Source organism: Physeter macrocephalus, chromosome 21, assembly GCF_002837175.3.
Source record: "Physeter macrocephalus isolate SW-GA chromosome 21, ASM283717v5, whole genome shotgun sequence".
Taxonomy (NCBI): Eukaryota; Metazoa; Chordata; class Mammalia; order Artiodactyla; family Physeteridae; genus Physeter; species Physeter macrocephalus.
The window spans coordinates 81,868,091-81,895,047 of record NC_041234.1 but is presented as its reverse complement, the minus strand read 5'-3'; the positions used below and the strand labels follow the sequence as shown (position 1 = coordinate 81,895,047).

The following is a 26,957-nucleotide window of genomic DNA, read 5'->3' as shown; positions in this document are numbered from 1 at the left end:
ACTGATCCTTGTATATGCTGTCATAGCACCATGAATAAACTTTATCATAGCATTCATCACACTGTATTAAAATTACTGGTTTTTCAATCTGTCTCTTCTACCAGTTTCTACTATAAACTCTACAAAAATATAGACTTTATTTTTTTTGTATCTCCACAGAATATCCACTCAATAACTGTTTATTGAACTGAAAAAAAAGTGAAAAGGGAAGCATCTTATTTTGAAGCTGAGGAGAGAAGCTTGCATTTATAATAAAGACTTCCTTCTTACATACTTTCAGTATATTTCTATGATGAGCATTTTCTTTTGTTGTATTCCCCAAACTAAAAGCATAAAGCAAAATAGAAGTGTCATGTTGTAGAATGCCACATAATATTGCTCAACTTATTTTATCAATAGATTTGTCTCTTATAATAGTATTCTTTATTTTACTAATGAGTTATTAATGAATACAAAGAACTAGCTTTCATGAATGAAGACTGCATCCATTTCAATATAAAACTCCAGCAAATAAAAACACATTTTATAGTTGTAATTTTAACTTTTTTTCTGAGTATTGAAAAATGGTATTTCTAGAAATTAGTAAACTGAAAAACATCAACTCTGAGAGATATTTAAATAAATAAAAAATAGTTAAATTACATGTATTTTGAGATCATTAAACAGTATGTATATACTTTTAAATACATGGTGTTATAAAGTGATTTTTTTAATCTGAAATAAATCAGAAGAAATAGTTTTCCAAACTCTAACAGCATCATTATATTGTATAGAATTTTTTTAAAGTGGCTTAGGGAATTTTTACTGGAATATACAATCATTCATTTGTATGCCTTAAGTGTCTTAACGGTGAGGGGCTTCATAACAGAAGTGGAGGTATACAATGTCTACGGGTATCAACTGAGGAAACTGAAAAAAAAAAAAGAGATGAAAAATGAAAATATAAGAAATAAAAGGATACCTGAGGAAAGAAAGGGAAAAGACGGCTAAAAGAAGAGACAATAACATTACATATGATGGATAGTGGCCAAATATTATAAAAATTGTCAGAGGCAATAAGCTGTACTCTAACTTTTCCCTTTTCACCAACTTATTGACCTTAGATAAAAGTCATATAGATTGTATAGTATGCCATGCCCTCATCTATATAATAGTATTATAGTTAATATTATTGTAGTCTTTCCTATAATACCTTCTGCTTTTCTTAGAAGGAGACATTGCTAACAATTTTTAAGGATTCAGATAAACCTGGTATGGTTCATTTTCTATATTTATGGAGTAAATATTACCAACAGAATGCAAAGAGTAAGTTTTAATGTCCCATTGTTATATTTTATTTCTCAGTGCTAACTTTTGAATGAGTTGATGTATTTTGACTACATTTTACTATCTAACATAGAGTACCATGGTTCACTATCTACCATTTGGATTAAAATGTTCTTTGATACAACCTCTTAAATGGTCATATTTATTACTATCATAAATTGTACAAATGGAAACCAACCAACAGGTAATACAGATATTGGAGTCAGCAAGCCAGGATTTAAAATACAATGATGTGCCAATGGAGTAACATGCCCAGATTCCACAAGGAGAGGGCATAGAAGCTCCATGTTCCCTTTCAGACCTTTCTCTATGTGTCTCCATTTGGCTATTCCTGATCTGTATTCTTTACAATAAAACTGTGATTGTAAGTATAGTGTTTTTCTGAGTTCTTTGCATCATTCTAGTAAGCGATTGACTCTGAGGGGGACATGGGAACTCCTGAATTTGTAGCCACTTGGTTGGAAGTGAGGGTGGCCTGGGGACCAGCTGAACTGTGGCTAGCATCTGAAGTAAGGTCAATCTCGTGGAGGACGAAGCCCTTAAGAGTCTGATGTTAAGTCTGGGTAGTTAGTATTAGAAATGAATCACAGTATAGCTAATTGGGTTGGAAACCCAACAAGAGCTCAGTGAACCTGATAGGTTTAATAGCAGATTGGACATAGTGAAAAAGTAAATGGAGTGACAGGTCCAAACTGAAACATGGAATCAAAAACAAAAATGAAATATGTATATGAATAAAAAAGAATGCAGTGTAAGAAACTTGTTGGTCACAGTTAGAAGTGCTAACATATGTGAAATAGGAATCATGGAAAGAGAGGAAATAATGAGGAAGAAAATATATTTGAAGAGATAATGGCAGATGGTTTTCCAAAACTGATGAAAGATATCAATACACAGATTCAAGAAGCTCAGTAGTATAAAACAAAGAAAACCACTCTTTGGCACATCATATTTAAACAGTTGAAAATCAAAGAGAAAATCTTAAAAGCACTCAGAGAAAAAGGACACAATATCCTTAAAGGAGCAATTAGAAGACATTAGCCTGATTCTTAATAGAAACAATGAAAGCAATAAAACAGTAGAATCAGACTTTTAAAAAAATCTGCAACCTAGTGAAAATATCCTTTTAGAAGTAAAGGTGAAATAAAGATGCTTTTAAACAAACAGAAAGAGAGAATATATCATCAGGAAGCTGTACTGAAATAAATGCTGAGAGGAATTCTTCAGTCAGAAGGAAAATGATCCCAGAGAGAAGCATGAAAATACAAGCAGGAATGAAGAGAACCAAAAACAGTGTGGTTAAATATAACTGAAAGCTAACCGTATAAGAAAAACAATACTAATAATGTCCTACAGAATTTAAAATATATGTAGAATTAAAATACAAGGCAAAAATAATGAAAATGGAGACAAATGTAATTGAAGTGTTCTAAGGATCTAGCATTATCAGGAAATGGTAAAATAATTTGTATTTAACTGCAATAAGTCAAGTGTTCATGCCATGTAATTTATAGCGTGACCACTGAAGAATATATACCTATCAAATTAAAAGAGGGGAAATTGAATAATTAAAACCATTTGATTAAGCAAATAGTATAAAAATTGATATAAGCCCCAAATACATATCTTCCTCAACTTATGATGGGGTTAAATCCCAATAAACCCACTGTAAGTTGAAAATACTGTAACTTGAGAATGAATTTAATTCACTTAACCTATCAAACATCATAGCTTAGCCTCGCCTACCTTAAACATGCTCAGAACACTTACAAAAATAGCCTACAGTTTGGCAAAATCACCAAACACAAAGCCAATGTTATAATAAAGTGTTGCATAGCTCATGTAATTTATTGAATACTGTATTGAAAGTGAAAAACAGAATGGTTGTCTGGGTACAGAATGATTTTAAGTGTATCAGTTGTTTACCCTTGTGATCGCATGACTGACTGGGAGCTGTGGCTCACTGTCACTGCCCCACATCACAAGAGAGTATAGTACTGCATATCACTAGCCCGGGAAAAGATCAAAATTCGGAAGTTAAAGTATGGTTTCTACTGAATGTGTATTGCTTTCGCATCATTGTAAAGTTGAAAAATCATAAGTTGAACCATCATAAGTTGGGGACCATCTGTATCATTAACTCCATTAAAAGTGAATGGAGAGTGATATCAGCATCATGGCAAAGGGAGACGCTCTCTTTGTCTCTCTCCTTCTATCTACTATCAGTAAAACATTCACAACTCAACAAAAGTGCCTCTGCCCAGCACACCAGGACACTGGAGAATTCCACATATCTGTACACCTAAAGGTGGGTGGACTAGAACACACAGAGGAGGTGGAACTTGGGGAACAGTGGAGGTGGTACCTGCAGTCCTGGTCCCCCAGCCATGGCAATTGAACCTGCAGTCCCAGAAAACCCAGTAGCGACAGGGGAGGCAGTGAATACAACTCTGGCCTCCTGGCTGCAGTGGTGCCCACAGCCACAGATAACTGGGCAGCAGTGGCAGTAGGGTCCGGGACCCTGTCTCTCCAGCTGTGGAGGTGCCCATGACTCTCTCTCCTTGCCCCCTGCTTACAGTGGCAGAGTTCTCAAACCTGACAATACTGAACACAGCAGAGGTTCCCGTGCCACCTGAACTATCCCCCATCCTGCAGTGGGAGTGCCTGCAACTCAGGAGGTCCTAAACATAGCAGAATTGTCCACCATCCTGGTGCGCCAGGCAGTGACACCAGCCACACCAGCAGCAGCATGGCACCAACGACACTGGAGGCATAAGCAGTGACAACTAGGGCACTGGCTGATACCTCTGACGGAGGTGGTAGAAAGTGGAAAGTGCTGACTGTCAAATATAACCAGAGGCAGCTCAGGTAAGAGAAACCAAAAACTTGTGGTATAGCACCACCTACTGGAAGATAAAAGAAGGGCTTAACCTGTTGAATTGTTAGAAACAAGAAAACAAAAGCTTTACCTAAAGAAGAAAGGTGTTTGCCACTTGAAATGAGCTAGCAGAGGAACAACTCATCAAGCACCATGAAGAACCACAGTAACACTGTACCACAAAAAGAAAATGACAATTCTCCAGAAACCAAACTGAAAATCACAGAATATTGTGATCTAACTGATAGAAAATTCAAAATGGCTATTATAAAACTCAATGAGCTACAAGAAAACTCAGAAAGTTCAATGAGTTCAGGAATAAAATTAATGAACAAAAGGAATACTTTACCAAAGAGACTGAAACTAAAACGAACCAATCAGAAATTCTGGAGCTGAAGAACTCAGTAAACGAGTTGAAGAATGCATTACAAAGCACTGGAAATAGAGCAGACCACACGCAAGAAAGAATTAGTGAGCTTGAAGACAGAAATATAGAAATGATACAAGTAGAAGAGGAAAGAGAATTAATATATATATTTTTTAATGAGTAAATTCTACGAGAACTAGCTGACCCTTTTAGGAAGGGCAATAGTAGGGTAATGGACATCCCAGAAGGAGAAGAGAGGGAGAAGGGAGCAGAGAGTTTACTTAAAGAAATAATAGCTGAGAATTTCCCAAGTCTGGGGAAGGAAGTAGATATACAAGTCCATGAAGCTAAGAGAAAACCTAATTGCCTCAATGCAAAAAAGACCTTCTCCAAGACCCCTTATACTAAAACTGCCAAGAGTCAATGACACAGAAAGAATTTTAAAGGCAGGGGGAAGAGGATGGTAACCCACAAAGGAACCCACATTAGGCTATCAGCAGATTTCTTAGCAGAAACTCCACAGGTCAGTGGAGGGAGTCGAACGACATTCTCAAAATACTGAAAGATAAAAACTGTCACCCAAGAATATTCTATCCAGCAAAGTTATCATTCAGATATGAAGGAGAAATAAAGAGTTTCCCAAACAAAGCTGAGGGAGCTCATTAACACTAGATCTGCCTTATGAGAAATGTTGAAAGGAACTCTTCTACCAGAAACAAAAAGGCAAAAAAGGACACAAAACTTTGAGTAAGGTAATAAATAGACAGAATCAGAAAACTGTAACTCTATATCAGAATAGGTTTTTTGTTTTTGTTTTTTTAAATTTTTTAGGCCATGTCTCATGGCACGTGGGATCTTAGCTACCAAACCAGGGATTGAACCCGTGCCCCCTGTGCTGGGAGCACAGAGTCTTAACCACTGGACTACCAGGGAAGTCCCCAGAATAGGTTTTTTAACATTTTATTATAGCATAAAGGTTAAAGGGGAAAAAAGAAGAAAACATAACTATAGCTATTTCAATTTGGTAACAAACTCACAACATAAAGAGGGGTAATTTGAGAAACAAACACATGAACAGGGATGAGGGAAAGGACGTAACTTATATAGGTAAATGAAGATAAGATGCTATCAGCAGAAAAGGAACTATTTTATCTATAAAATGTTGTATACAAACCTAATACATAAAACATAAATCTAAAGCAGAGACACAAAACATAACAAAAGAGGAAATTGAGAAAAACATCATAGAAAACCACCAAACCAAAATGGTATATTGAAATACAAGGAAAAAGAAACAATGGAGATATAGAGCAACCAGAAAACAAAAGAATAAATGGCAGTACTAAGTCCTCATCTATCAATAATCACCCTAAATGTAAATGGGTTGAATTCACGAGGCAAAAGACAGAGTGGCTGGATGGATTAAAAAACAAGACACAATTATACGCTGCCTCCAGGAGACTCATCTTGGCTCTAAGGACAAACATAAAATCAAAGTGAAGGAATGGAAGATGATGCTTCAAGCAAATTGCAGCCAAAAGAAAGCAGGTATAGCCACACTCACATCAGACAAAATAGACTTCAAGCCAAAAAATGTAACAATAGACAATGGACAGTATATAATGATAAAGTGGACAATTCATCAAGAAGACATAACAGTGATTAATATATATGCACCTAACATTAGGACCACCAAAATACAGAAAGCAATTATCAACAGATTTAAAAGGAGAAATTGACAACAACACAATAATAGTAGGGAACTTTAACATCCCACTTAACATCAATGGATAGATCATTCAGACAGAAAGTCAACAAGGAAACAGTAGCCTTAACTGAAATATCAGACCAGATGGATTTGATAGATTTGTATAGAACATTCCATCCAAATGCTGCAGAAAACACATTTTTCTCAAGTGCACGGGAAACTTTCTCAAGGACAGACCATATATTGGAACCCAAAACAACTCTCAATAAATTTTAAAAGATTTGAAATTATATCTTTTCAAAAGTATCTTTTCTGATCAAAATAGTATGAAACTAGAAACCAACTACAAGAAGAAAGCTAAAAAAATTGCAAATGTGTGGACACTGAACAACATGCTAATGAACAACTATTGGGTCAGTGATGAAATCAAAGGAAAAATAAAAAAATACCTGACAACAAATCCAAATGAAAATTCAACAAAGCAAAATCTAAGGGATGCGGCAAAAGTGGTACTAAGATGGAAGTTTACAGCAATACAGGCTTACCTCAAGAAACAAGAAAAATACCAAATAAATAATTTAACCTTACATCTAGAGGGAAGTAGAAAAAGAAGAACAAATGAAGCCCAAAGTCAGTAGATGGAAGGAAGTAATAAAGATCAGAGCAGAAATAAATGAAATAGAGACTAAAAACAAAAAACAATAGAAAAGATCAACCCAACAGAGCGAGTTCTCTGAAAAGATAAACAAAATTGAGAAACATTTAGCCAGACTAAGAAAAAAAGAGAAGACTCTGATAAATAAAATCAAAAATGGAAGAGGAGGGACTTCCCTGGTGACGCAATGGTTAAGAATCCGCCTGCCAGTTCAGGGGACATGGGTTTGATCCCTGGTCCGGGAAGATCCTACATGCCGCGGAGCAACTAAGCCCGTGCGCCACAACTACTGAGCCTGCGCTCTAGAGCCCATGCTCTGCAACAAGAGCAGCCACCACTAGAGCCCATGCCCTGCAACAAGAGAAGCCACCACAACGAGAAGCCCGCTCACTGCAACGAAGAGTAGCCCCTGCTCGCCGCAACTAGAGAAAGCCCGCGCACAGCAACGAAGACCCAAGGCAGCCAAAATAAATAAAAATAAATTTAAAAAAAAATGGAAGAGGAGAAATAACAACAGATACCACAGAAATACTAAGGCTTATAAGAGAATATTACGAAACAGTTATATGCCAACAAATTGAACAACCCAGAAGAAATGGACGAGTTCTTAGACTCATACAACCTTCCAAGACTGAATCAAGAAGAAATAGAAAATCTGAATAGACTGCTCACTAAAGTGATTGAAACAGTAATCAAAAACCTCCCCCCAAAACAAAAGTCCAGGACCAGACAGCTTCACAGGTGAATTCTACCAAACATTCAAAGAGGATTTAATACCTATCCTTCTCAAACTCTTCCAAAAAATTGAAGCGGAGGGAACACTTCCTAATTTTAAATGTCCATATCACCTAAAGCAATTTACAGATTCACTGCCATCCCTATCAAAATCCCAAAGGCATTTTTCACATAAATAGAACAAAGAATTCTAAAATTTATTTGGAACCAAAACAGACCGCGAATAGCCAAAGCAATCATGAGAAAAAAGAACAAAGCTGGAGGTATCATACTTCCTGATTTCAAACTATATTACACAGCTATAATAATCAAAACAGCATGGTATTTGCAGAAAAACTGATACATAAATCAATGAAATAGAATTGAGATATAAGAAATAAACTCATACATAAATGAACAATTAATTTATAACAAAGGAGCAAAAGTACATACAGTGGGGGAAAGAATCTCTTCAATAAATGGTGTTGGGAAAACTGGACAGCCACATGCAAAAAAATGAAAATGGACCATAATCTCACACCACACACAAAAAATCAACTCAAAATGGGTAAATGAATTGAATTTAGGCCCTGAGACCATAAAACTCCTAGAAGATGACATTGGCAGTACGTTCTTTGACATCGGTCTTAGCATTATCTTTCTAGGTAGGTCTCCTCAGGGAAGGGAAACAAAACCAAAAATAAACACAAATGGGACTACATCAAACTAAAAAGCTTCTGCACAGCAAAGGAAACCATTAATAAAATGAAAGGACAACCTACCAAATGAGCGAAGATATTTGCAAATCACATATCCCATAAAGGGTTAATGTCCAAAATATATTAAAAAACTAATACAACTCAGCCTCAAAAAACCAAACAATCCAATTAAAAAATGGGTATAGGACCTGAATAGACATTATTCCAAAGAAAACATACAGATGGCCAACAGGCACATGAAAAGACGTTCAACATCACTAATTATCAGGGAAATGCAAATGAAAACCACAGTGAGATATCACCTCACACCTTCACACCTGTCAGAATGGCTATGATCAAAAAGACAACAAATAACAAGTGTTGGTGAGGATGTGGAGAAAAGGGAACACTCCTACATTATCGGTCAGAATGTAAATTGGTGCAGGCACTATGGAAAACAGTATGGAGATTCCTCAAAAACTTAACAGAACTACCATATGATCCAGCTAGCTCACTTCTGGGTATTTATCCAAAGAATACGAAAACACTAATTTGAAAAGATATATGCACCCCCTATGTTCTCAGCAGCATTATTTGCAGTAGCCAAGATATGGAAACAACCTAAGTGCCCATCAACAGATGGATGAAGATGTGATATATACAATGGAATACTCCTCAGCCATAAAAAAGATGAAATCTTGTCATTTGTGACAACATGGATGGACCCTGAGGTTATTATGCTAAGTGGAATAAGTCAGACTGGGAAAGACAAATACTGTAGGATCTCTCTTATTCATAGAATAAAAAAAAAGAGAGGCAAAAATGTTTATTTTTTTGTAATTCTCCATTTTAAACTCACATTCAATTAGTCCACACTGAGCATGGCAGATAAGAGAGCTTCTGTTATGGGTTGAATTATGACTCCTCAAAATTCATGTTGAAGTCCTAACCACCAGTACCTCGGAATGTGACCTTATTTAGATATAGGGTCACTGAAGATGTAATTAGTTAAGATGAGGTCATGTTGGATTAGGGTGGGCCCCTAGTCCAACATGACTGATGTCCTTATCAAAAGGGGAAATTTGGACACAGATACAGATTGGAGTGATGTTTCTACAAGCCAAGGAAAGCCAAAGATGGTTAGCAAACCACCAGATGCTAGGGCTGAGGCATGGGGCAGATTCTTCCTCACAGTCCTCAAAAGGAATCCACCCTGCTGACATCTTGATTTTGGACTTACAAAGCTGTGAGACAAATTTCTATAGTATAAGCCAAACAGTTTCTGGTACTTTGTTACAGCAGCCCTAGAAAATTAATAGATTTTGGTACCAGGAAGTGGTGTGCTGCTGTGACAAATACATAAAAACGTGGAAGTGGCTTGGAATTGGGTATTAAGTGCAGGCTGGAAGAATTTTGAGGTGCATAACAGAAAAAAACCTAGATAGCCTTGAAGAGAATGTTGGTAGAAATATGGATTTTGAAGGAGAATCTGTTGAGGACTCAGAAAGAAAAGAGCTGTAGAGAAAGTTTCTGCAGTCTTAGAGAATACACTCATCGTCATGAACAGAACTAGATACATGAATGTAAAAGGTGCTTCTGGTGAGGTCTCAGACAGAAATAAGGAATGTGTTATTGGAAAGTGGATGAAAGATAATCCTTGACATAAAGTGGCAGAGGACATGGCTGAATTGTGTTCTGTTGGATGGAAAGTGAAACTTGTATGAGATGAACTTGCATATTTAGATGAAGAGATTTCTAAGCAAAGTATTGAAGGCACAGCCTGGTTTCTCCTTGCTGCTTATAGTAACATATGAGAGGGGAGAGAAAAGTTGAAAAAGGAATTGTTAAGAAAAAAAGAACCATAATTTCAATACTTGGAAAATTCTACGTCTAATCATATTGCAAAACATAAGAAAGCTTGCTTTGGAAAGAACACTAAGGGCATTGCTAGATAACCATTTGCCCAAGAGACTGTGATTTGTGGATCCAGTCAACCATCTCAGTAGGCCTGCTGTTAGCTTTGACTGAAAGAAACATAGGTGGGAAGAAATGAAGGAATGCAATTCCATTGGACTTCTGGGATTCTACAGTCAGGAAATGAGCTGCTAGAGATATCCAGCTGTGATCAAGTATTATCCTTCAAGAAAAGGGAAAAAGACCCTGAGGGTGAGGCCATTTCCTCAGTTCTAGAGGGCAGGGACACCTCAATTCTAGAAGCCAGGGCCACCTTCCCAGTTCCAGAGTGCAAGACCACCATTCAGTGCCAAGGGGGTGGGGCTGCCATCCCAGTGGGCCCAGAGGACACAGTATTCTGCCAGGGAGGATAATTCTGGGGCCTTAATGCCAAATGGAATTTGCCTCATTAGGTTTCAACAAGGTTTCTGTGACCCATAACCCCCTTATTTCCAGTTTCTCCCTTTTGAAATGGGAATATCTGTCCTATGTCTGTCCCACCATTGTATTTTGGACAGAATGAAACATGTCTAGTTTCATAGGTTCATAGATGAAAAAGAATTTTGCCCCAGGATGAATTACCCTGCATCTCATCCATACATGATTTATATGATATTTAGGACTTAAGAGTTGATGTTGGTAGCCTGTGCACCACAACTACTGAGCCTGCACTCTAGAGCCCGCGAGCCACAACTAATGAGCCCGCGTGCCACAACTACTGAAGCTCGCGCGCCTAGAGCCTGTGCTCCGCGACAAGAAAAGCCACCACAATGAGAAGCCCGCGCACCGCAATGAAGAGTAGCCCCTGCTCGCCACAACCAGAGAAAAGCCTGCACGCAGCAACGAAGACCCAATACAGACAAAAATAAAATAATAAATTTATTTTAAAAAATCTCAGAAAACTGAGATTGCCTTTTTATGAAGGACATTTACAATAGAGAAATCTCCATTTATAAGGGTATGTCCCTCTGCACCAAACATAGGATAATTAAATCTTAAGTAACTCTTTTCAATGGAGAAGTCCTGACTTTAATGTGCAAACAATCATACTCTTGTTTACTGTGCTTTGCATGATAACCTGCCATAACTGGCCTTCCCCCCTTCCCCAGCATCTTCTGTTTTTAGCTGAAGACGGTATTTAAGGGGATGGTTTTAGTCATTTCAGAGAGTGACTCAGTTTTCCGTGGTATCCGCCCTGTATTCAGAAGGTATACATGTTATTAAACTTCTGCTTTTCTCCTGGTAAAAAAAAAAAAAAAGAGTTGATGTTGGTATAGATTAAGACTTTTGGGGATGTTGTGATGGGATGAATGTATTTTGCATGTGAGAAGGACATGAATTTTTAGAGGGCAGACTGTTATGGATTGAATTATGTCCCCACCAAATATCACTGTGACTACCAATATGTAACCAATTACATCTTCAATGACCCTAAGAATATGACTTTATTTGGTTGTAATTGGTTTAGATGAGTTCATACTAAAGTAGACCAGTACTCCAGAGTGGGTCCCTAATCCAGTATGGCTGGTGTCCTTAAAGAAAAATTTGGACACATATACACACAGGGAGAATGCCATGTGAAGATGAAGGCAGAGATTGGGGTGATACTTCCATAAGCCAAGGAATGCTAAAGATTGCCACTAAACCGCTAGAAGCTAGGGGAAATGCATGGAACAGATTCTTCCTCATAGCCCTCAGAGGGAACCCACCCTGCCTATATCTTGGTCTTGGACTTTGGCAGCCCTAGAAAACTAATACAACTTCTAGTAGAATTGCTCATTTTACAGGACAGAAACAAATTAAAAAGTATATGCCATGTATATACTTAATACAAATGACTTACGGTTTGGCACATGGCCCTTCTAGAGTTCTTTTTTTCTTGGGAGGGCTCAAACTTGCAGATGTAGTATGACAACGCTGAGAACTCACAGGACCATCATCTTGAGGTTTTCCATCTTTTTCTTGACTTTGACTTTCTCTTCTAGCTGATTGGGATGTTGAGGGTCGGTTAGCATTCTAAAACCAAAAATTTGAAGAAAACGTTTAAAACTGATTCACAAAAATAATTTCTCTCTTAAAAGACTCTATAATTTTAGTTTACCCATTTTTCATAACTTAAGAGTTGTGACAAAACTTTGCAATCATAACAATGCTTTTATAAAGTTGATTTATCTTAATCTATCTGCTATTAAAATATTTTAATAAGATAAAAGTCCTTCTTATATTAGTATAACTGTAAAGTTGGATTAGATGCTTATTTCCATAAGAACAGTAATCTTAGAAATAACTTTTAAAAAGATAAGCTCATGGAAAAAATTAACTTATTTGTCTTGATTTTGCGTAGATTCTAGAAGTGGCCTCTTCTGTAGCATTTATCCTACAAGAGTCATTGCTACCTCTTATAGAACCTGGGTAGAACTGCCAAGACTGACAACAGAGTTAAAAACTTCTGGTGGGAGTGTGCCTATACCTTTGGCTGAGACAAAAGGAAGGAAAAAAACATAATCATATATACCACCTGGAAATTTAAATAAAGACAATCATGATAGGCTCATATTACACAGAAAACGAAAACAAGATACCAAGTTTTGAGGGCAGCCCAGACTGCTCCAAAATAAATGACATAAAAAGGAAACAAACTAAAAATGATTTTTTTTCCTTTTAGGTTTACATCATTAAGAGTTAATACATGTGAGTTCTGAATGAAATTTACAAGATACCAGTTGTGGTTATAAACACAGTGCTTTCAGAGATATACTATTAATTCTCTGGCACCATACCCGTAGTGTTTCAGATGCTGAGGCACTTTCAGTGGCACCGCTATAGGGGACATACTTTATAACAGTAATTATCCCCTGAATTGCAATGCGCTTTTGTTCCCTATACTGCAAGTCTTCAATCTCCTTCCTCACTTCACTTATAGCTGTGAAGAACGACTCAACTGCAAAAGAGTAATTCCAAGGAAACTGTAAGTTTTAAAGAACTGAAATGACAAAAATAACAATTAGATTTTGCAATGTAATTTCACAACATGAAAATTATAAACTTGCTACATAACTTAAATATGTGAGACTTTGTGTTTATATTTGGCAACCCCTTATGTAATTTTGGTAAAATTGGCAAAACACATTTGTCAGTTAAATTGTGATACAGCCTTCTAGTCTGGCTTCTTAATTTGAAACAGAAATTTTACATATTGAACGTAATTTATATATCATACTTCAAACTATAAAGTGTTGCCTAGCCACTGCATAGAAACACACATTTTGTTTAATACTTTCTGTATTCTATATGCTATTTACAGCATATACTACATATTGCTGGCATTATGAAGTACAGGAGGGTGTCAATATTTAGATGATGATTGCTGGCATTATGAAGTACAGGAGGGTGTCAATATTTAGATGATGATAGGTCAGTATTTCAAAGTTTCTCTTTTTTCCAAAACCATGCATTATCCCATAGCTTTTCAAAAATAATATACTTATGTTAAAGTTTTCCACTGTCATATCTTAATTCTACTAAAATAATGTTAGGCCTCTCATTAATACTTATTCTGAATCTCACTGATTTTGGTATCATTTTTATTTAAAGGTAGAGCTCAATTGTGTTATATCCGATACACAGTTGGCCCTCCATATCCACAGGATTTGCAAACCTGCAGATATAAAGGGCCTACTGTATTCATTGTACTGAGCCATTTTATATAAGGGACTCGAGCATCTGCAGATTTTGTTATCCATGGGGGCTCCTTGAACCAATGCCCTGTGGACACCAAGGGATGTCTATATATCATTCCACAAGAGTGGCCTAATACAGTTGTCAGTACCTTGGTATCAAATTGTCCAGTGTCTCCTCTGATATCTTTAGTCTAAGTAGTGTTATAGGAGTTGGGATCTACCAACTCAGATTTGATCTCAATGACCTTAAATCAAGATGTTACCTCCATTTAGTCACAGTCTATTCAAACTCCTTCTTTTCTTGCAGTCTAATAAAATCAAAATATTAACCTTTATGGGTCATGACATACGTTTTTAGATCTTGATAAAGATCAAATTATTATCAGTGAGTGTTGCTACACTTTGGCTCACTCCCATTAAAGAATAAAGATGACTAACTGATATGGCATATACCATACATATCACATATAAACATATAAGGGACTAGCAATTACATCAGTACCTTTAACAGAAATATTATACTTCGAAAATGTTTCTGGCACTGGTGGATAGGGGTAATATCCACCAATAACAGTGTTCTTCAGTTCCCCAGAATTGGTCTTTGTTTTAATCCACTGAAGAAAGTTTTTTACCTTGGTATTGTTGGCATATGGCTGGCCTCTATGACCTTCTTGCAGGAAGGGTAAAGTGCAAAAATATGAGGAATAAAAAAAAAAGACAACTCACTGTAATAAACCGCCTGGACTTTTTTGGGTATAAAAACAGTTTAATATAAAATCATTCTTATAGCACCAAGAAAAGAAGTTAACTTATTCACTATGTAGCAGATAATTATACTGAATATGCATATGAAAATTATCAGTTAACAAATCCTAAGTCAAGAAGGAAATCAGACATATTTGTTTACATGGACTAAACTGTAACTGTCTACAGGACACCGAAAAGCCAGAAGAAAAAGAAAACTAATAGTCTGGCTTTTGCTAACTATCCAACTGGTTAGCATCTTCTTAGAAAATTGATTATGTTTTAACCTGAAGGTATGACATCATGTATTAACTAAATTGCCTATGAATATAGCTCAGCATTTAAGTTCATGTTTTTGAAACATACTTAAAAGTGTCATTCACATCTGATATTATTAGTATATATTAGATCTGATAGTATTCATATTTATAAAATGAGGTATGGACAAAGATGCGTGTTACATCTTTCCTAGGACTCTTCTTTTGACAAATTTCCTAATTACCAACATGGTAGCATTCTAGTAAATACATCATTCCATAGTACTCCCTCACTCATCTGAAAACTTTTATCTTTATTATTTTGCCCCCCTTATCCGAGGGAATAGAGAAAAATAGTATACTTGTAGATAAGTAGTGAGACTTTTCTTGCTATATAAGTAAAATGTGAGATCTGGGGACCAAGATTTAATGCACATTTTTGTTTTATTTAATATTTAAAAACTGTTGTTAATTGAATCCATATTGTGATACAGGGCCCAACAGTCTTCAATCTATGAAGCAATTTATGATTATCTAATTTCTTACATCAAGCAGGAATTAAAGTTAACCAAAGGACATAAACAAAATTCTTCAGTAAGTCACAAAATCATTGCTCTAACTGTAAATAATCTGGAAGCAATAGATTTCATAGGCTAAATATTCTTTCTTAAACCATTCTTATAGTGAGAAAGGAGTTCAAAAGAAAGCTATCTTGTGGTTGAATCTTATAATAGAAAGGTTAATTTAATGAAGAGAAAATACATTAGATTTCCAATAAAGTATATACAAAGAAATTGCTCACCATTAATAAACATGCAACTCTCATTTGTAGTAGTAAGGTAAAGCAGTTTAGGTACTTGACTGTCATTTCTGACAACTTTCAACTGTGTACACATGAAATGTGTCACTGTAGAAAATGAAAACACTTATGAAATTATTTCTGCATTTCAAATGGGAATACCAAGATCAGGATCTAACAGAGTGCTTCTCAAAGTTCAATGAACTGAGGAATCACCTAGGACAATTGTTAAAATGCAAATTCATAGTAAAGTAGTTTTAGTGTAGGACCTGAGATTTTCCACCGCTAATGAGCTCCTGGGTGATACTAGTGCTACCAGTCCTTTGACCACACTTGGAACAACAAAGCTCTAACACTTAATCTTTTCCTTTAAATAAAGGATCTAACACTTAACTTTTCCTTTAGAAAGTACAAGGGCCGCACCTAACTGAAGTCACTGCTTGCTGGACAGTTGAAGACTGCAAGAGTCTTTCTAATTGGCCACACAACTGAATGTGAATAGTTATTTCCTACAGAGAAAAAAGTTGAGTTCCTCCATGATGCTTCCACTGATTAACCCAATCTAACATTGATCCCTGAATTACTCTGACTCCTTCCATCAGATGGGGCTACACAATATTAATTTGAATTTGCTTATGTGAGTGTTTTACTTCTGTTTATCTTAATTAGACTTTAAGCCTCAAGGACAGGGCTTATACCACCTATTATTTTCTGTTTGCCTTGCTAACCAACTGGATAGACTAAAAAGAATTCCTGAAAATGAGATTATAATGTCTTCAGACCAACTACTTTCAAAAGCTATCAGCTGTTTTCAACTATCAGGTTATTTAGGTAAAGTTTACTTATCCAACAATATTTTTAAAATTTTAACTCACTGCATGCCAAAACATTTATGGTCTTCAAATTGGGAAATAAAGAAATAAATATAAATACTCGTAACTTCATATCAACAGTAAGCTCTCATTTGAGAATAAATATTTCCCTAGAGCATGATAATATCTATAAATTCATTTCCTGTATCTCACATTTACTAGTTCTTTATTTTGTAGCAATGAAAATAAAGAAAATCTGTTCAAATGACCAAGAATAATTCTCTTGATTTATATCACTTTTCCTTTAATTCAAAAACTATACAAAGATGTGAGTATTCATGATTAAAGATGTTGATATAAGAATACCTCTAATTCTAATTTCATGGTTGTTAAAAATCAGACATTTGGACCTAACACCTTCTGGCTGTTTGACATCCCTCTGGACCTTTGTTTCCTCACCCGTAAATTTGTAAAAACATCACCTGTTTAAAAGGTAACTGGGAGTACAAAATGAGATAATACCTATGAGCAACTGGTATATAGTAAACACTCAAAATTACCTCCCCTTAGTTCTTCACTTTCCTTAGTCAAAAGTAAACAAGATGCCCTACTACCGAAGGATTCTGGTATTATTCCAGAAGACCCTTGGTCATGTTCCCCTTCATAGGCCTGAAGCCCCCTTAATACTCACCATTTATTTTATGATTGTTTTCCTTCACTCTTGGTCAAAAGATGAAAATGAATTGTGATTGTTGTCAACTATTGTACTAGAGTAAATCTCACCAAGGTCCATACAAACCTTTCTTAAAAGATATATTTCACATTTTCACAAGAAATAGAACGTGCATGGATGGCAACATTTCTGTGAAAAATTGTTATCCAAAACCTGTGTCAGTTTGTTGTTTAAAGTGGCTACAAAGAGAGAGGGACCTGGCCCTAAAGCCCATCTAAATTGTTATCAGAGATCATCACTACCAATCATTTGTGACCAGAGAGAAGTTATATGAAAGGTCATGGCCCCACTTACCTTGGAGGCCCATGCCTTGGTTTTGGCCAAAACTCTCTTTCTGCCCTCTCCTCCAATAAAAGTTGGGGTGATGTTCAGTTCTACTCATATATTTTTAAAAATTTAATCTCACAAGCAGAGGGTGGATTCTAATGAGGTAATATACGAATGGTGTGTAATACTGTTTTACAACAGAGAATAAAGGGGTAGCAGAACAGCCCTGTATATGGTATCTAGGTCTCCTGATATTCTACAATTTCCATCTTGTTGCTCATTAAAGAAAATACGTGTAGTCAAGATTGGGAATTTCCCCAATGTTGGCAAGCCCTTAACAATCAGTATTTTATTCACATAATCATTTGGAAAATAGGAAAATAGCACACCAATACCTAAAATAGCTTTATGTTACAAATTCAAACAAGGAAAAATTCACTGAAGTTGTTAAAAAGTATTAGATATACTTTTATCCTTATCATAGTAGATCTGAAGACTAACTTGTTATATAAAACACATAATAGGACATACTTAAAATGTCTTCAAATAAATAAAAGTAGTGGAAAAAATCAACACCAAATTAAGTAAAATATTGACCAGCTGGTATAACACCACCAACCTAATATTAATTCCATACTCAAATGACATCATACTTACCACTGTCATTATTTAATTACACAGTATGCCAATCCTCTACTACTTAATTCTACATTAGTAAAGCCTTCATTGTGTTTAATGGGGTCTACTAAGTCAATTTCCAAATGGATACAAAGGAAATGGACTATCTATGTTTTAGTTTCACTGAATTTTAAGTTTTTATGTCTAAAATGCTAAAAATGGGAATTGATAAGAGCACCTGTTTTCTTAAAAACTAGTTTCAATCCCAAATTAATTCTGAATAGAAAACCAGAAGGTGGTTAATATCTGTTAATACCAATTATAACATTAATATAGAAAAAACTTAAACATGCTATCAGACTGCTTGAATTTGCTAACTCAATATCATGGCATTCTGTAAGTAAGTCAGTATACTCTATCATTTTTTTAAGTTAATGCCCCCACTTCCAAAAATAAAATGATAAAAATATTGAAACTGAGTACTTGGGTAAATTTTTTCAAAGACTTCTGGCTGAGATGTAGAAAACAGTTCCACTATAAATGGTTGTTTGGAAGTCCCATCAGCAATGTGAATCCAGCGATATGACCAAAAATCTTCACGGCTTTCTATATGGATAGAATGTTAGAATAAATGAAGGTAACTGATTATGCACATATGAACACAGAATTATTCACTGAAATACTTTTTTATGACTTTCAATATCAAAAGCTTACCCTTCTTTTTTGACCGCTGGACTCTTCCTACAAAAACTAAAACGCCAATAACATCACAGATACTATTTTCTGGCATATCATCCAGTTCTGATCTAAAAAAAGCAAAATTATTAAATAGATATTGTATTTTTAAACAGTGAAAAAGCGTTCTGCAAATATGACTGAAAATGCACATCTATCTAACTGCTACAGCATAATTTTGGGTAGATTCCAAGCAAGTTACAATACATTGTTTCAGTAACTAACATTGAAAATTAATATTTGAGATATTTTACAAGAAGCTATTTTACCTTGAGATAAAACGGTGGTTTAATTTTGGCAATCTCCATTCTGGTTTCACCTGCTCCTCTGGAATGATAATTATATTAGTTGGAGGATCTCGAAGGTTCAGGCAGATTTCTGAAAAACAAATATATTACTTTAGTATGATACTTAATACATATAAAATAATATACACATATAAATCACACAGCAAAAAATAGATTGAACACTTTTGAGCCCACCACTAAACCTAACAACTAGATCATTATCAATAGCTTTCTTCTACCTATTCTGACATTATCAAATCCACTTATCTCCCCAACTAAAGGTTAACCATACCTTAAATTTTGTGTTTCATCATATACTTAATTTTAAAAAGTTTTTTTTTTATCACTTACGTGTTCTTGCCCAAATAGTATACTGTTTGAATTTCTTTGTTTTTGAACTTTAAATGAATGGAATTTTACCATAATGCAGTATTCTAGGGCTACTTTTTCCACTTAACTTTATGGTCCTAAAATTCATCCATGCAGCTGCATGTAGCAATTTTTTTCTCATTTCTACTGCTGAATAATGTTCCAGAGTGTTGATATACTACAATTTTATTTACTCTTTATCGTATTGCTGGACATCTGGATTATTTCCAGCTTTTGTTGTTACAAACATGGTCACTATGAGCTTTTTTCTACATATCTCCTTGTACACACAGGCAAAAGCTTTCTAAGATATTATATCCAGGAGGGAAAACCTGGATTTAAAATATGCAAATGTTCCACCCTATAGGACAATTTCAAACTATTCTAAAGTAGTATTTATTATTTATTTATTAATATTAATAAATATTTACTGAATATTAAATATTTATTTAAACTATTAACAGTTCCAGCAGTGATGTGCAAGAATTCCCACTGAGCCACATCCTCTCCAAATTTTGGTACTGTTAAAATTTTTTTTTTTTTGGCTTCACCACACAGCATGCGGAATCTTAGTTTCCTGACCAGGGATCGAACCTGTGTCCCCTACAGTGGAAGTACAGAGTCTTAACCACTGGACCGCCAGGGAAATCCCTAAATTTCTTATTTTTTGTCAGTCTAATGACAGAAAATGACAATTTGCTGTGGTTTTATTTTGCACTTCCCTTATTACTAATTATGTTCAACAACATTTCATATACCTATGGTTCATTCATGCATCCTCTTCTGTGAAATACCTGTTCATATTTTTGCCCATTTTTCTACTGGATTGTCTTTCTCTTATTTATTTGTATTACTTCTTTATATATATGTTGAATACTAATCCCTTGTTGATTATACCATTGCAAATATCTTCACCCAGTTTTTGGATTGTTTTTTTTTTCATTTTGGGGGGCTGTCTCTTGATGAACAAAAATTCTTAATTTTAATGTAGTTAGGTTTATTAATCTTTCTTTTATGGCTACCATTTCTGTGTCCTATCCAAAAAAATCCTTCCTTATCCCAAAGTCAAACAGATACTTTCTATAAGTTCTTCTAAAAGTTTCGCCTTTCGCATTTAAGTATTTGATATACCTGAAATTTATTTTTATACGGTATGAGTTAGGGATATAATGTCATTTTTTCTCATATATAATCAATTGTCTCAATACTATTTACTGAATGGCTCTTCCTTCCTTGATGATCTGCACAGCACATCTGTTGTATATCAAAATTTTATACATCTAGGGCTGTTTCTTGACTTTGTATTATGACTTGCTGGTCAGTTTGTCTATATCTATACCAATCTACATGGTTATACTTTATAATAATTCTTGATATTTGTAGGACAAGTCCTCATTCCCTCTTCAGCCCCTTATTCTTTTTCTTCAGAGGTGTCTTAACTATTCTTGATAATTATGTGCTTCCATATAAATTTTAGAATCAGTTTGTCAGTTCCAGAAAAAAAAATCCGATGGAATAGCACTAAATTTATAGATCAGTTTGGGGGGACTTGACATACTTATGAAACTGAGACTAACCTCCTGCCTGGGAAAACGGGATATTTCTCCATTTATTTAGGGACTCTTTAGTGTCTTTCAAAAAGTATTAAAATAGTCTCCAAATAGGTCTTACATATCTTGTTAGATTTACTTCTAGATACCTTATAGTTATCTTTGACAAGGTAAATTATGTTTTTAAAATTATAATTTCTAACTCTGTTACTGGAGTGTACAAAATCAACTGACTTTGGTATATTGCTGTTACAGCTAGCTTTGCCAATATCTTATTTTTTACTCTCTCTCTCTTTTTTTTGGGGGGGGGGGTCGCACCATGCAGCTTGTGGGATCTTACTTAGTTCCCCGACCAGGGATTGAATCTGGGCCCTCGGCAGTGAGAGTGCATGGTCCTAACCACTGGACTGCCAGGGAATTCCCTATTTTTTTTCAATTTTATTGAAGTATAGTTGATTTACAAAATTGTATTAGTTTCAGGTATACAGCAAAGTGGTTCAGCTTTATTTATATATAAAGTATATATACATATATTAATTTATAAATATATTTCTAAATATATATTCATATATATATTTCAGATGTTCCATTATAGGTTATTATAAGATATTGAATACAGTTCCTTGTGCTACATAGCAAATCCTTGTTGCTTATCTACTTTATGTATAGTAGTTTGTATCTGTTAATCCCTTTTTCCTAATTTATCCTTCCCCACCTCCCTTCCACTTTGGTAACCATAGTTTGCTTCCTATGTCTGTAAATCTCTGTTTTGTAAATAGATTCATTTGTATTATTTTTTTAGATTCTACATATAAGTGGTATCATATAATATTTGTCTTTCTCTGTCTTACTTCACTAAGTATAATATTCTCTAGGTCCATCCATGTTGCTGCAAAAGGCAATATTTCATTCTTTTTTATGGCTGAGTAATATTCCATTGTATATAAATAAATAAATAAATAAATACCCCACATCTAAGCCAATCGTCTGTTGATGGGTACTTGTTTCCATGTCTTGGCTATTGTAAATAGTGGTGATATGAACACTGGGGTGCATGTATCTTTTTGAATTAGAGTTTTTGTCTTTTCTGGATATATGCCCAGGAGTGGGATTACAGGATCATATGGTTAACTATTTTTAGATTTTTAAGGAACCTCCATACTTTCTCTATAATGGCTGCACCAATTTACATTCCCACCAACAGCGCAGGAAGGTTCCCTTTTCTCCACACCGTCTCCAGCATTTATTATCTGTAGACTTTTTGATGACAGCCATTCTGACCAGTGTGAGGCAATACTGTATTGTGGTTTCTTATTATTTTTTTATATAAATTTATTTATTTATTCATTTATTTAATTTTTGGCTACATTGGGTCTTCGCTGCTGCACGTGGGTTTTCTCTAGTTGCTGAGAGTGGGGGCTACTCTTCGTTGCAGTGAGCGGGCTTCTCATTGCAGTGGCTTCTCTTGTTGCAGAGCACAGGCTCTAGGCACATGGGCTTCAGTAGTTGTGGCACACAGGCTTCAGTAGTTGTGGCTCGCAGGCTCTAGAGCACAGGCTCAGTAGTTGTGGCGCACGGGCTTAGTTGCTCTGCGGCATGTGGGATCTTCCCAGACCAGGGCTCGAACCCGTGTCCCCTGCATTGGCAGGCGGATTCTTAACCACTGCGCCACCAGGGGAGCCCCTTATTATTTTTAATACTTTGTGTTATTTTGGATTTTCTTTGTAGCAGTTCTAATTTGTGAATAATGACAGTTTTGTGTTTTTCTTTAAAATTCTTATGCCTTTGGTGGGTGGCCAAGATGGTGGAGTAGGAAGACCCTGAACTTACCTCCTCTCGTGGACACACCAAAAGTACAACTTGCAGAGAAACTATCTAACAGAATGACCTGAAGACTAGCAGAAAAGATTTTCCACAGCTAAAGACATAAAGAAGAAGCCACAACAAGTCAGGTAGGAGGGGCGGAGATGTGATATAGTCAGGAAGCACCCCCCTCAGGTCAGTGACCCACTAATAGGAAGGATAATCATAACCACAGAGGTCCTCCCCAAGAACAAGGCATCTGAGCCCCCCACACTGGGCTTCCCAGCCTTGGGGTCCTACACTGGGAAGATGAGCCCCCAGGACATCTGGCTTTGAAAAGCAGCAGGGCTTATGTGCAGGAGAGCCAGAGGACTACAGGAAACAGAGATTCTACTCTTAAGGGCACATGCAAAATGTCACATACTCTGAGTTCCAGCACAGAGGTAGGTAGTAGTTTTAAAGGAGCCTGGGTCAGACCCACTTGCTAATTTTGAAGAACCTCCTAGAAAGGCAGGAGGCAACTGGGACTCTCTTGGGGACACAGATGCTGGTGACAGCCATTTTGGGGAACTCCTTCTACCAGGAGGACACTGGTGTTGACAAATGCTAATTTGGAGTCCTCCCTCTAGCCTATTAGCTCCAGGGGCTTACCCACCCACCAGCTGGCCAGCACGGGTCCTGGGACACCCCCGACACCAAGCAGCCAGTCCTGTAGTGACCCAGCCCCACCCACCAGCAGGATGGCACAAGCCATGGCCCCACTCAACACCCCCCCAGGGGCTGCCCTGCCTACCAGCATGCCCAGAGTAGTCAGCCACAACAGGAGGGTCCACACAACCCACAGAGGGGGCACTCCTAGAGCATATAGCCCTGGTGACCCATGCTTATATGGTCAATTAATCTATGACAAAGGAGGCAAGAATATACAATGGGGAAAAATAGCCTCTTCAATAAATGATGTTGGGAAAACTGGACAGCTATATGCAAAAGAATCAAACTGGACTACTTTCTCATACCATATACAAAAATAAACTCAAAATGGATTAAAGACTTAAATGTAAGACCTGAAACCATAAAACTTCTAAAAGAAAATAGAGGCAGTATGCTCCTTGACATTGGTCTTAGCATATATTTTTGGACTGTCTCCTCAGGCAAGGGAAACAAAAGCAAAAATAAATGGGACCACATCAAACTTTAGCACAGCAAAGGAAGCTATCAACAAAATGAAAAGACAGTCCACTGAATGGGAGAAGACATTTGCAAATGATAATCCAACAAGGAGTTAATATCCAAAATAGACAAAGAATTCCAACAAACATCAAAGAAAAAGAACAACCAAATTAAAAAATGGGCAGAGGACCTGAATAGACATTTTTTCCACAGAAGACACACAGATAGCCAACAGACACATGAAAAGATGCACAACATCACTAATCATTAGGGAAATGCAAATCAAAACTACAATGAGCTACCACCTCACACCTGTCAGAATGGCTATCATCAAAGAAGACAAAAAATAACAAATGTTGGAGAGGATGTAGAGGAAAGGGAACCCTGTGCACTGTTGGTGGGATTATAAATTGATGCAGCCACTATGGAAAACAATATGAAGGTTCCTCAAAAAATTAAAAATAGAACTACCATATGATCCAGAAATTTCACTTCTGGGTATTTACCTGAGGAAAACAAAAACACTAATTCGAAAATGTATATGCACACCAATGTTCACTGAAGTGTCATTTACAATAGCTGAGATATGGAAGTAACCTAAGTGTCCATTGATAGATGAATGGATAAAGACGATGTAGTCTATATATACATACAATGGAATATTACCCAGCCATTAAAAATAATGAAATCTTGCCATTTGCAACAACATGGATGGATCTAGAGGGTATTATGCTAAGTGAAATAAGTCAGACAGAGAAAGATAAATACCATATGGTCTTACTTATATGTGAAATCTTAAAAACAAAACAATCAAACAAACAAAATGAAAAAGACTCATAGATACACAATAAACCAGCTGTTGCCAGGGGAGGGGGGATGATATAGGTGATGGGAATTAAGAGGTACAAACCTCCAGTTATAAAACAAGTAAGCCAATGGAATGTAATACACAATAAAAGAAATATGGTCAATAACATTATAATAGCTTTCTTTGGGGACAGATGGTTACTAGACTTATCATGGTGATCATTTCATAATGTATGCAAATGTCAAATCACTATGTAGGACACCTGAAACTAACATAATGTTGTACAGCACTATGTCAACTATATTTCAATAAAAAATTCTTATGCTTTTAATGGATTTTATCTTCTCACATTGGTTAGGAGAGCCTGTACAACATTAAACAGAAATAGTAATAGGAGGCCATCAATGTTCCCCATTTTAAAAAGGAGTGTTTCTCAATTTTCCCCATTACAAGTTGTGTTTGTTGGGCTTCCCTGGTGGTGCAGTGGTTAAGAATCCGCCTGCCAATGCAGGAGACATGGGTTCAAGCCCTGGTCCGGGAAGATCCCACGTGCCATGGAGCAACTAAGCCCATGCGCCACAACTACTGAGCCTGTGCTCTAGAGCCCATGAGCCACAACTACTGAGCCCACGTACCACAACTACTGAAGCCCATGCGCCTAGAGCCCGTGCTCTGCAACAAGAGAAGCCACCGTGGTGAGAAGCCTGCGCACCCAACGAAGAGTAGCCCCCACTCGCCGCAATCAGAGAAAAAGCACGCGTGCAGCAATGAAGACCTAACACGGCCAAAATAAATAAATAAATAACATAAAATAATAAAATTAAAAAATTTATTTAAAAAAAGTTGTCTGTTGTTATGCTTTGATTTTGCAAACATCCTTTATCAGTTATGGAAGGTTCCTTTTCTCACTCTTTTCTTTTTAAAATTTATGAATGTGTGTAAAATTTTAGCAAATGTGTTTTGTGCCTCTATTAGGATGACCTTCTTTAATCTGTGTGGTGAGTGACACTTATAGATTTTCATATGTAAAACCAACTTCACATTGCTGGAGAACAATGCAACTTAGTCACAGCGTGTGATCATTTTCCACATATAACTGAATTCAGTTTGCTAATCTTCAATTTTGAATATCTGTACATATGTTCATAGCTGAAGCTAGCCTTTAATTTTCCTCATTCATAATATTCTTGTTTGGTTTTGATTATCAAAGTTATACTGGTAGCAAAGAATGAGTTAGAGAGTATGCCCTCATACTCTATTCTCTGGAATAGTTTTGGAATGGTACATTCCTTGAATGTTTGCTAGAATTTGCCTGTAAAATGGTACCTGCCTGGTATTTTCTTTGTGAGATGATTTTAAACCTCTGGTTCAATTTCTTTAACAGTTATAGAACTATCTGGGCTTTCTATTTCTTTAATGCCAGTAATATTTTTCTAAGAATTTGCTATGTAGCAAACAAAGATTAAACCAGGATAAAAATAATTGCTTTCTTATTTTGCCTATTACCATGCATGTGACTACAAAATTCACTTTTACCTTTCCATATATGAGTGAGGAAGGTTTGTATTACACCTTGCACCTAGAAAATGGTTTGCATTTTACAAAGCACTTTCATAGCCATAGTTACTCAGTTATATTCAAGGTCCCCTCCAGCTCTAAAATGCTAGGATTTTGAATCAATTAAAAACCTCCTTTGCCCCAAACCAAAAACACTTGATGCTATTATCTCAATATGTATTATGCCATACAGTCTGAAAATCTCAAGACTTTAAAAGGTTTATTATTTGTGTATGCCAACTGAATACTATTTTGTATACGGGGACAGAATGATATCAAAATGGCAATATACAAAGCATACATTACCAACAAATATGTCCTTTTTTTTGCAATAGAATTTTCATCTTTATTTTATTTATTTATTTATTTATTTTTTTTTTTTGGTACGTGGGCCTCTCACTGTTGTGGCCTCTCCCGTTGCGGAGCACAGGCTCCGGACGCGCAGGCTCAGCGGCCATGGCTCACGGGC

General features: G+C 36.1%; 1 protein-coding gene across 2 annotated transcripts in view; it reads right to left on the bottom strand.

Annotated features, from left to right (window-relative positions):
• RADX (RPA1 related single stranded DNA binding protein, X-linked) overlaps nucleotides 1-26,957 on the bottom strand; it is a 64,970-nt gene that overhangs the window by 24,712 nt on the left and 13,301 nt on the right. Inside the window, exons 4-10 of one of the 2 annotated variants that reach the window (XM_007119973.4) lie at nucleotides 19,214-19,322; nucleotides 18,924-19,015; nucleotides 18,693-18,815; nucleotides 15,783-15,887; nucleotides 14,482-14,646; nucleotides 13,080-13,240; nucleotides 12,143-12,315 (exon numbers count right to left, since the gene is read on the bottom strand). In XM_007119973.4, the coding sequence (XP_007120035.1) occupies nucleotides 12,143-12,315; nucleotides 13,080-13,240; nucleotides 14,482-14,646; nucleotides 15,783-15,887; nucleotides 18,693-18,815; nucleotides 18,924-19,015; nucleotides 19,214-19,322 (928 nt within the window). The remainder of the gene's footprint in view (nucleotides 1-12,142; nucleotides 12,316-13,079; nucleotides 13,241-14,481; nucleotides 14,647-15,782; nucleotides 15,888-18,692; nucleotides 18,816-18,923; nucleotides 19,016-19,213; nucleotides 19,323-26,957) is intronic. The other variant, XM_007119974.4, reaches the window with a different exon arrangement.